An 11,917-nucleotide genomic window follows, 5' to 3' on the forward strand; every position below is an offset into this window, starting at 1 on the left:
CCGCTCTGAACTCGTTTTTTTCCATTTTTCTTAACGAACAATTTTTTTTTTCAATTGGTTATAAAAACACGTAAACTCAGAAGATGTGGACTGTGACTGCAGGTTAGGTTAGGATAGGTTAAATCTCTATGTAGGTTAAGCCGAAGCTGAATGAAACGGTACCGCAAACGCAACGGAACAACACAATGAGTTTAATTGTGTTACGTGAAGTTAAGTTAGGTTAGGTTTTTCTAGGTTAGGATAGGTTTGACCTCTTTGCAGGTTAAGCCCAAGCTGATTCAAACGGTACCGTAAACACAACGGGACAACACAATGAATTTAATTGTGTTACGTGAAGTTAAGTTAGGTTAGGTTTTTCTAGGTTAGGATAGGTTTGACCTTTTTGCAGGTTAAGCCCAAGCTGATTCAAACGGTACCGTAAACACAACGGGACAACACAATCAGTTTAATTGTGTTTCGTGAGGTTAGGTTAGGCTAGGTTAGATTTATTTCTAGGTTAGACTCGAGTCGACCCATTCGATGTAGCACACATTTGCTACTGGGAAAATATGCTTCCAGAGCTTTACGTGTAGTTCAATAAATTTCTGTTAATTCAGGTTGGGTGAGGTCAGGTTCTGTTGGCTAAAGTTATGTTAAATAAGTTGATATCAGGCAAGGGTTGATCCTTCACAGTTTTCGACATGTTTTTGAAGTGAAAATGTGGATCACTGGCATTATTTTGACATTTATTTGCCTCAGTGCATGATTTTTCGTCATTTTTTGAGGTTATGGCTCAACCATGACGAGATAGGTGATTCTTGATACCGAATTTGAGTTCAGCGCCCCAAAATCCATAGGAATACCTGCGTGTTGTTACCAGATCCGCACACTTTTTTTGTGTGGCTGTGTTACTTTCATGTGCCAAAGCAGAATCTAATCTGATCAATTTTTCAAAAGTTATCGTGCCTACAGAATACAGACTACAGACTAGAGATAGACAGACAGAAGGTCCATGATAAGATTTTTCTACTGGATATCAAATCTATACCGATTATCTCAGTGATATTTTTTAACAAGACACACATTCAGAATTTAAAAAAAATTTCAAAATTTAAAACTAATTTTTTTAAAGAGTTATAGAAATTTTAAACAATATATAATACAATAAACAATATACCTGCTAAACAGACTCACCATTATCCAATTCGAAAATACTTTTTTGTGCTGATTTTTGTTAAACTTATTTTTTACGAATAAACCAAAATATACTAAACCTATCTAAAAATAATCATGAACAAATTTTTCGATACTGTTTGACGAAACAGCTTTTGTCTATTGATTATTTTGTTGCCTTGTGTCATTTTTCAAACAATTTATTTTATTATTACTTTTTTTAAATAAACAAAAAACACTCTTCGCATGAAAAAATATTCATTACAAACTAGTAGCTCTTTCTTTGATGAGCAACTTTTGTTTATTCATTTTTATAACTTGTGGCGTTTTTCGAAAAGTTTAAGTTTTCAATTTTTATGCTGTTTTTTATAAACGTAACAAAACAACGTGTTCTATTAAAAAGTGATGAATCACAAATTTGCAGATCTTATTTGGTTTCGTAATTATTGTAAATTCATCTTTTTTGTATCTTAAATAGTTTGACGGCACAATGCAATTTTTAATTATTTTTCTTACGATCAAAATTTTAATTTTCGATTTACCACGAAAAATGAAAAAATTGATATAACAAACTTTCACGGATATCGAAATGCAATGTAAATGGAATTTTTACATTCAGTTTTCGACACTGATGAGAATATAAGAATAAGAAAAGAAAACACAATTTCTTGCGCTATATATATATATATTTCGAAAATAATCATCTGTGCATGCAATTTGTTTATAGAATAAACGATCAGCAATTCTTGGCAAAATTTTAAATAATATGAACATAAAACAAATAAAAAATTTAAACATAGCAAAATTTTCAGAAAACGTCATTTGCAACATAATTTCAGAATGTTCAGCAGAAAAGACGATTTATTTTCGCTTAAAACCGCCCAAAATGTGCATTTATATATATAATTTTTTTCTAATTTAAACAAACATTAGTATAAAGAAAACTTTGTCAGAAAATCTTATTGGCAATAGAATTCGAGCATGTTAAATAAACGATTTATTTCCTCTTCAAACCGCCCAAAACGTGCATTTTAAATTATAATTTGATCATAAAATTAAAAAAATATTTACGCATAGCAGAACTTTTTTCAGAAAAAATCATCAATATAATTTCATCGAGGTTAGAAGCTAAATTGTATTCTTTTCACTTAAAAACGCCTGACATGTGCATTTCTTCATGTAATTTGTTTATAAAATTGATAAGTATTGATGCATAGCAATTTTGTTATAAAGCATCATTAAAAATATAATTTTGATAAGATTATAAGAAAAAACGATTTATTTTCGCTTAAAAACGCCCATAATGAGCATTTGTTTATATAATTTGTTAAAAAATACAAAATTATTGTACACCAACATTTTTCAGAACACATAATTGGCTATATAGCTTTGGCACAAATTTTACATTTTTTAACTTAATTATTATTAACAAAGCTCAGGGTGGCCGCTTTTAATCAAGCAAAAAAATCCCCGCCATCTCCCAGTTTTTTCCCGTTCCGCAAATACTTTTCACAGACAAATTTTTTAAAAAATTAAAAAAAAAGAACTCTAAAGCCAAAAATGTTTTTATTTGAAGTAATAAAAATTGAGATGCAAATTGAGTTAAAAGATTAAAATTTGGTTTTTTAACTATAAATCCACTTTATCATTTTTACAGCTCTAAATTGAAGAATCAGTCATTTAAAAATTAAATTATTTTTATTATAAATGGTTTTAAAATCTTCAAAATGCTTCAAAATTTTAATTCATAATCTTGAAATATGTACAAGTATTGTTTAAAATTTTTTAAAATCTTAAATTAATAAAAAAAAATTTATAACTTCTAAACATCTTTTAAAATTATACGAATTTTTCCTTATATATATATTTAAAATCCTTCCAAATAAAAAAAAATGTCTTAAAAATCTTCCACATTTATTTTTGATAATTTTGCAAATCTTTCTAAATTTTTAAAAATATTTTCTTAAAATTAATTTTTTAAAATGAAAAATCATATTCAGTTTTCCTAGGAAATGTTTTTTAAAATTTGGCTTTAAATTAGCCCGTGAACTATTTGCCTCAAAATTTTGGTACGGAAAGTCGGATTCTGTCGGTTTAAATTATTTGAAATTTTTGATTAATTTTTTTAAAATTTCTAAATGTCTGTTTAACTTACTAAAATTTTTCTAAGAATAATAGTTGTTCAGTTCTTATTTATACATCATAATTCAACAAGTTGAATTAACAATTAAAGTTTTTAAATACAACAATAAATATTGTAACGTTCTACAAATAGTTTAGATTGAATTAATATTTGAAATCTGATAAAATCCTTCAATTATGAATATATTATTTTGAATTTATTTGAAAATTAAAAATAGTTCAAAAAGTTTCAATCGTGAGTTTAAATTTGGCTAATTAATAAGACCTTCCAATTGAACCAGTTGAATTTTTTACGTTTAAAAGATCACTTAATAATTTAGATTGACAGCTGATCAACTAAAAATGTTTTTTTTTATGTATATAAATTCTTTCATTTTAAACGCTTTTAATTTCCAATGGCTTAAGTCTCTAAAACTGTCTTTTAAAATTCTGTAAATTAAAATGTTCCTCTACAAATTAAAAATCCAAGATGGAAAATTTTGAAAGTAAAAGATTTTCGAATCAGGCATTCTAAAGTAGATGGTATCATGATTTAAAAAAGATGCAAATTTAATGAATTAGTTACAAAACGGTGCAAATCGAAATTGCAGATATTTTTGTTTTAAATTTCTCAAATTCCCAAACAAAGAACAGATTCCCCGTCATTCGCGCCTTATAAAATTTCCACTAATTTCCTGGTCCAGCGGCCACCCTAAAACTAAACGTTAAATTTTAACAATCTTACGAATATTCGTGAGTTTCAAAAGCTATTGTGATTATGCTAATGGAATTTGAAACTGGCCATATTTTTTTTTGTATTTCGACACCGCGAGAAATGTTAGAAAAAGAGGTTTGAAGAAAAATTGAAACTTAATTTTAACGGAAGAATCTAGTTCTGTAAGACTGGCCGGATGCGCGCATATCTTTGCCTATGTTTTCAAAAAATTATGGAAAGCACATAGACGAAAAACTAAAGCCTCTAGCACATAAAGAAATCAAGTTTTTAATGCAATTACCAATTACATATAGGAATTCAATACGACTTGTATCACAAGCGCAATTAAATATCAGTTATATAGTTTTTAAGCTAACAGTGTGGCAACATTTTGATTGTGAAATTCCCCAAGATTGAGCGTCGGGCGCCTACTGGAACTTCGATTATTTCTTCCCGGGTCAATAGGGTAACTTTGCCACTTTCCATGTTTATTTTCGCACGCTTTTTAACGCGATTATTATATGTGTAGATTCCAGCAAGAACATTATGACTCTCCAATATTGCGAAAACGTCACCATTAAATGTTGACAACACAATTTGTTCTTGGATCCGCATAGGCTTATATTTGTTAGTTGCTATTCTTATTTCAAGTGCTTTACCGACTGGAAAAGTGTATCTTCGAAGTACAAATACCCGGCGTATATTCGTATCGGGAATGAGTTGAATAAATCTAATTTGATCAACTCCACACCCCAATCCATTAGAAGAAGGAAGTCTTATAGTTGAAGCCGCAGACCTGGCCGGAGGATCACTCCTGACAAGATGATGCCTTTTGGAAGACCTAGATCTGACACGATAAGAAGACTCTTCAGGAGAATGAGACCGCTCAGGTGAATGTCTTTCAAAGAAATAGGAAGGTCTTCTACGAGGAACACCTGGAATAGGTTCGCCATTCGGTAAACATTCGAACTGTGAACCTAACTCTGAAACAAAAGAGAGGAATACATTTTGAATGTACGTTGTTATTTTATTATCCCCAGGTAGAGATCGATCCATTGATCCGAAAAAGGTTTTCAACGAAAGGTAAATTTGGTCCCAAATACTCATTTGCACCGAAAAATTTCGTCTCACTCTTACAGCTGAGTAGAGGTTCGTGATAGTGAAAACGAGACTTGTGGAAAATGACAATTTGCGCCCGAATTTCCTCTCACTGAAGAGCCCTGATTTACCCCTATTTTAATCAGGAGAATGGTCAAAACCTAACTAGCACAACACGTGTAGAAAGTCCTAGCCAGGACCCTTTGCGATTAGGCTAAGATTTTCCATTATTTGTTACTAGAAAAAGTACGTTCATTTATTTTATTTCCAATTTTTGATTCTAGTTAAGTTTTAATTTGAGCCCTAATTAAAATACAAGAGCGAAAAATCTTAGTAAGAAACTATTTGGGTATTAGTCAGTTTGGCTGTGTTCAAAAGTAAACATCGCGGACGTAGCAATCGATGATGAACCTTTTTGCAGCAACTGTTAGCAACGTTATGCACATCGTGTGCCCATTCCCACCAGTGTCCCCAATCTTGGGAACTTGTTTAAATGCGCTTGCGTCGCGACGACAACCCGATTGGCCAATGTTAGCGCGCTGATTTTAAATTATATAAATATTCAGATTTAATATTTATGATAAATAATTATTGAGAAATGCCCAAATAGAACTTTCGTGAGCCTAAAATAAGATATAGGAGTGACAGATACAAAAAATGCGATTTTAATAAAAAAGAGGTTATGAATTTTGAGTTCAGAGAAATAAATCATTTTTGTTTGTTCCAATGATTAATTTCCTCTCAGTCGAGTTTTGAAATTAAAAATTTGTTTATTTCTGAGAAGGTTACTTAAAATAAAATCACTAAAATTGCCAAATAATGAATTAAGAATAATTAATTACTGCACTGATAAATGTTATATCATACATTTTTTCAATAACTTGAAGAAGACCTGAATTACAATTACTAATTAGTTATTGTATAAATGTTATAAAATATATAATAGTGTATAGAAAATAATCAAATCATATGTATACTATTAAAAATAATATTTTTGCTTAAAACTAAAACTGCTTACATTACAAGTCCGATAACTGTCCAACTTCGGGGCTGTAGGGGCGGAAAATTCCAGGAATTGCGGACTTATCGAACGCCCGCTCTAGTAGCACGATATAAGGTGCACGCATGCGTAAATCATGGATGCAAATCATAAGCAAAATAGCACACGTAATGGGAGAATCACAATTAGTTTGCGTGTCGTACGTGTCATGACGTTTTAAGGGGAGCGTGCACTTATCGGGCGGCAAGTTAGCCGGCTTGTACTGTATTACCTTTAAATAAGTATTAAATCTGAATATTTATACTGATTCCCATAGGCAAAGTGGCGAAAGGACAATAGTAATTGCTACGTCCTCTAGGCGGCGCTCGTGTGAGTTCAGAATAAAGAAAAGAATTTGAGCAGGCGATAGAACCATACCAACAGACTTTAACATTTAATTAAATAATTGAACGAACTTACCTGTAAGTGAAGTTCGATTCTAGTGGTATGAGTGCCACCGAAAAATAGATCAATTTGTAGTTCCCCCAGTTTGTGCTTGCGTTGCCACAGTTTCAAAGAATAACCAAAAACAAAAAAAGCACTCCTGCTTCCTTCGCACGTTTGGCTGCTCATTATTTCAAAGAATGGCCGTAATCTTTATTAATAGGGCATAACTAAGAATTACAAAATTTAGTTAGAGGGCCAGTATATTTATATACCGGGTGGGACTGATCTATTCTTCGGTGGCGCTCATACAATTAGAATCGAACTTCACTTACAGGTAAGTTCGTTCAATTATTTAATTGTATTTCGCGCCACCTCCGAATAGATCAACTCGTAGATGTTGAAAGTAGTTAGCAGATTACGGCAACCAATCTGATAAGAAAAATTTATTACAAATTTTATCATATTTGGAGATGTTTATGTGAAGAATTCCTTACGAATATATTAATTAATTAATTAATTAAACACGAACTTAAATTAACTGTATATTAACAATTTAAGAAAGACCTAGCAAATTGCTGGTTATCCTTTACAATCTCTCTGTCATAAGATCTGGCGAATGTTTGAGACCTATCTGTCCAACCTGCCGTCTTTATAATTAGTTCTAAATCAACGCCACACCTTTTAGCGGCCGATGTGGACGCATGTCTTGTACTATGAGCTGAATAAATATCGGTATCGATACGGCTCTCAGTTAAGATTTTTTTAACCCAACGACTTAAAGTTTGCGAAGAAACAGCCTCATGGGGCTTTTGGAATGAAATGAACAATTCCTGTACATTACGTAACGATCTAGTTTTTACAAGATAGCTCTGTAAAGCTGAAGCTGCACATATGTTTTCTTCAGAGTAAAACGGTAGGACTAGTAAAGGCTGTGTTCTATTTTTATTCGATGTCTTAATGTGGTCGGGGATCTTAATCTCAATTGTCGTTCCTCTATTTCTAATGTTAACAATCTTTATTAATGAAAATGTTTGCATTCTGAGACCCGTTATGAGAGCGAGCAAGGTTACTAATTTCTTCGATAATTCTTTTAACCTTAGCTCCTCATTTGGAGGTATTTCTAAGAAATAATCTAATACTATCTTTGGATCCCAGGTGCTCTCATAACGTGGTCTTGAAGGTCGCAAACTGGACACCCCTTTAAAAAAACGCTTCACTCTAGGGTCCTTAGCGATTTCCGAGTCTACGATTAATGAGATTGCTGACCTTGTGGCGTTTATGGAGCTATGTGACAACCCCTTATCAAATTCGCTCGTTAGTAAAACTAGCAGGTCTGCTATCGGAGGATTACTATCAGACGAAGTCAAAAGATTGATATCCGGATTAAATTGAAGTGGTTTGCGAATCATTAGTGAATGAAATAACGGATACCAGGGCTGGGTTGGCCAGTTTGGTACTATCATGATTCCCTCCGCCTGATCTCTTTTAATTTTTGTAAGAGTTCTTAATATTATACTGAACGGCGAAAAAGCATAAAAGAAAACCGAACTCCAATTCAAGGTAAAAGCATCTATCGCCTCAGACCCAGGATCTCTTTTCCAGGAGATATAACGTATACACTTCGAATTCGTTCTACTTGCAAACAAGTCGGTTTCTGGGTTTCTAAAAGTCTTGACAATCTTATTGAATGCGGGAATAGATAGTTCAACTTCCGTTTCAGGTTCTAATTTTCGCGACTCGGCATTTGCTTCAAAATTATCTTTTGAACTAATATAGGAAGCAAAAATCCAAATATTTCGCTCCTCGCACCATTGCCAAATTTCTTTTGAGATCTTATTTAAGTCCTCGTACTGAACACCGCCCATTCTATTAATGAACGACACGGCAGTTGTATTATCTATTCTTAATAAAATTTTCCCATTATGAAAGTTTTTTGCTAAACTTTTAAGACCAAAGAAAGCGGCTTTGAGTTCTAAGAAATTAATGTGAAGTTTACGTTCAGACATTGACCATAATCTACTAGCTTTTTGATTATTACATACAGCTCCCCATCCTGACTTAGAAGCATCAGAAAAAATCTCTGAGCGAAACACAAGACCTTTGATAGAGGTATTACCAGATAAGATAGATGATTGCCACCATTTCAAGTCCGAAGGATTAAATCTTACAGTCATAAGAGCATTATAATTTTCACCATTTTCTCTTCATGCTAAAAATCGTTGTCTTTCTAAATTCTTTGTGTAGACCCAGCTGTATTTAATAGCTGGACAACAAGCTACTATAGATCCTAAGAACTGTGCGAAAACTCTTATACTACACTGCAAAGGTTTATTAAAGATCTCTAGCTATTTCTGAATATGAGATCGCTTTTCAGGGGGCAGTTCTAATGTCATAGATTTAGAATTATAACCGAACCCTAAGAACTTACATCTCTGTTCGGGATTCAAATGACTCTTTTTTAAATTTATTATGAACCCTAAGCTTTCTAATAACTCTTTACTTGTCTTTAAATTCACGTCACAGTCCTGATATGTATCTCCAAAAAGCAGAAAGTCGTCTAAGTAAAGAACCGAACTATATCCTAATCTTCGTAGATAAGAAACAACAAGTTTCATTAGTTTCGTAAACACTTGAGGGGCTGTACAAACACCAAAAGGAAGGCAAGTAAATTGATGTACCTGTCCACTGAATTCAAATCTTAGAAACTTTCTGTCCGATTCATGTATTGATAATAAATAATATGCGTCTTGCAAGTCTAGAGTTGACATAAAACAGTTCTGACTCACAAGACTGACAGCTGTTCTGTAGTCTTCGAGTTTAAAATTCTCTGATTGGATAAATTCATTGAGATCTTTAAGATTTAAAATGTTCCTAAGAGACTCATCAGGTTTCGGTAGAAGAAAGAAGCTAGAAATAAATTGATGATTTGACGGACTACATTCTTCTACTGCTCCTTTCGCTTTAAGTTGAGAGATAAGCGACATCATATTACATATCTCTATTTTGCCCAATTTGGATTTATGGACAGGTTTTAATTGGCAAGGAGGAGAAGAGAAGGGTATCCTATAACCCTTTATTCACGATAAAATTCGCGGGTCTGAGGCTAGAGCGTCCCATTTTTTTTTTAATAAACGTAATCTTCCAGAAATTATACTTACAGAAACGTCTAATGTCTCCTCGTGCTCTTGCACGGTGTCTTGTGGTAGTCCTGCTTGTGCTGATTCTGAGATCTCGGAGGGCCCGTGAAGGATTTCTTCTGCCCGCCCTGTGTCGAAAAATGTGGCTTCGCTTGTCGACGAGGCGGGCCCCTCCCGGATTTTGATGTCCCTGACATCCGAGATTTTGCAGATCTTAACACCTCGGCCGAATTCTCGAGCAGTTTAGCAGACTTCAAACTCTCTGGCAGATCCTTTCCGAATAGAAACAGATCCATCTTTGTAGCCTTTAGGGATTCCCTCCAAGAAGGATCCATATTAGCGATAATCAAATTTTTCTTTTTTTCTGACTCGCCGTATTGCAGATCAGTGAGCAAGCGACAAGCCTTACTTAGGATCTAAATCAGAGGATCCACAGTTTCTCCTTCTGGCTCTGCATCTCTTTGGAAGAGCGTCATAATCGATCTGCCTATAGCAGAATTACTAGCCGTCAAACTCTTTTGTTTTGACAGAATTTGTTCGTACCTAGAAAGGGTGTTTCAGCTCTTTGTAAAGCTAGCTTAACTTCGTCGTTGAGCTTTGGAGGGTCAATATCCAAACAATTAACCGGTGGCGGATATTTTAGGACGTTTAGGGCGAGTGTTGCTCTCTTTCGTCTGAAGAAAGGCCAATTTTAATAATGTCCTTCCAGCGGATGGCAATGTCCTCCAGGACAGCCGGCGCAAGGGACCTATCTTCCAGGCAACGTTTCCCAAGAGAATTAATAACGCCTTTTTTCATTCTATTATTTTGCGAATCAGCAGCTTCAGAAGTCACATGTTGCATCTCGAGAACACTCGAGAAATTTGCCGGAGGTGCCCAATTCAAAAGCGGTGACCCTTGTTCTCTTTCTAAAGTTGGTGGATGATCTACTTCCGGCTCCGAAATTTCAGGAGAGTATGCGCCATTTCTTGAAGTAGAGCGTGACCTTCGCCTTTTTCGACGGCTACCTCGATCTGTTTTAAAAACAAGTTCGCATTTGTAAAAAAAGGCAGTATTTTTCCACAATGGTTAAGAGCCATTGGATACGAAATGGGTCAGACCCAGATCTTTTCTGAGAGGTGAGACCTCACAGATCATTGGGTTTAAGATGGCGGCTAATACCTGATACACTGGAATCTCTTGACGAAGATGACAAAGTAGAACTCCTACGACGGCGGCGCTTATTCCTGTGTTTCGTCTTCAATTTTTTGATCACTTTAAACAATTCGCGCGAATAATCTTCGTCATCAGACGAATCACTACTGTATTTCCGCGCACTCCGTTTATGTTTACCCATCTCGGAATGATTTACACACTTCTTGCACAAAGAATAGAATGAGTAGCCAAACGTGCGAAAGAAGCAGCATTGCTCTTTTTTTTCTGTTGTTTTTTTTTGGTTATTCTTTTGAAACTGTAGCAACGCAAGCACAAAGTGGGGGAACTACGAGTTGATCTATTCGAAAGTGGCACGAAATAAAATTGTATTTGATCGATGATCGATTTGATTTTGTTCAATTTTCGGTTTGTGTTATTCTTGAAAATCCATTGTGAATCCAAGTTCATCACGTAAAAAAATAATAATTCTTGCAGCTACAGTGAATAATTATGTTTGTAATTCCTTATTATTTATGTATTTGTATCCGAATTAGTATGTGTTTGATTTTTAGAGAAGTGAGCAGAACCTAAAAAGCATTTTCTCGGTGGGTAATATTTAAAAAAAATTAAAAACAGTGAAATCAAGTATATATGTAAAAAAATTTGAAAACATATTTCAGAACGTAAAGTGTAAAGTTTCAGTGGAAATATCAGACAATGAATAATTTACTCGAACAGCAAATGTAAACTTGAATGAACTTTTTCCAGAAAAAAATCTGACGCTGGCTATGAGGAGGCGGGCTTCTGCATAATGAACCTCAGTGTCAATTTATCCTGAGAAAACTTGACACTTTCTAGACACTCTGGACACAAGGTCGATTAAAAGTAGATAAAACTTGTATGTACAAGTCATTAAAAGCATTGACATTCTACGTAATGCGCTCTTTCTCATAATTCATTTTCTTTATTTTTCTGGGAGCTTTAATCAGTACTCCCAAGTCTGAAGATCTACAAAATTGTTGATCTTTCAACCAAAAAAGATTCTTCAGTCAGAAAAGAAAACAAATTTCAACCATATTTGTTAGATTTTCAACCGGAAAAGGCAAATTTGCTCGAAATTAAATACATTTCCAA

General features: G+C 33.8%; 2 protein-coding genes across 2 annotated transcripts; both read right to left on the reverse strand.

The window, feature by feature from the left end:
* Positions 1 to 7,057: 7,057 nt before the first annotated feature.
* LOC117176563 lies at positions 7,058 to 8,377 on the reverse strand. Its single transcript, XM_033366819.1, has one exon. It carries the CDS (start codon positions 8,375 to 8,377, stop codon positions 7,058 to 7,060), a length of 1,320 nt encoding a protein of 439 aa, XP_033222710.1.
* Positions 8,378 to 10,297: 1,920 nt separating this feature from the next.
* LOC117176573 lies at positions 10,298 to 10,985 on the reverse strand. The gene is made up of 2 exons (XM_033366829.1): positions 10,811 to 10,985; positions 10,298 to 10,662 (listed from the first exon to the last, which is right to left on the reverse strand). The coding sequence occupies exons 1-2, from the start codon at positions 10,983 to 10,985 to the stop codon at positions 10,298 to 10,300; spliced, it is 540 nt and encodes a 179-aa protein (XP_033222720.1).
* Positions 10,986 to 11,917: the final 932 nt, after the last annotated feature.

This window comes from Belonocnema kinseyi, chromosome 1, assembly GCF_010883055.1.
Source record: "Belonocnema kinseyi isolate 2016_QV_RU_SX_M_011 chromosome 1, B_treatae_v1, whole genome shotgun sequence".
Lineage (NCBI taxonomy): Eukaryota > Metazoa > Arthropoda > Insecta > Hymenoptera > Cynipidae > Belonocnema > Belonocnema kinseyi.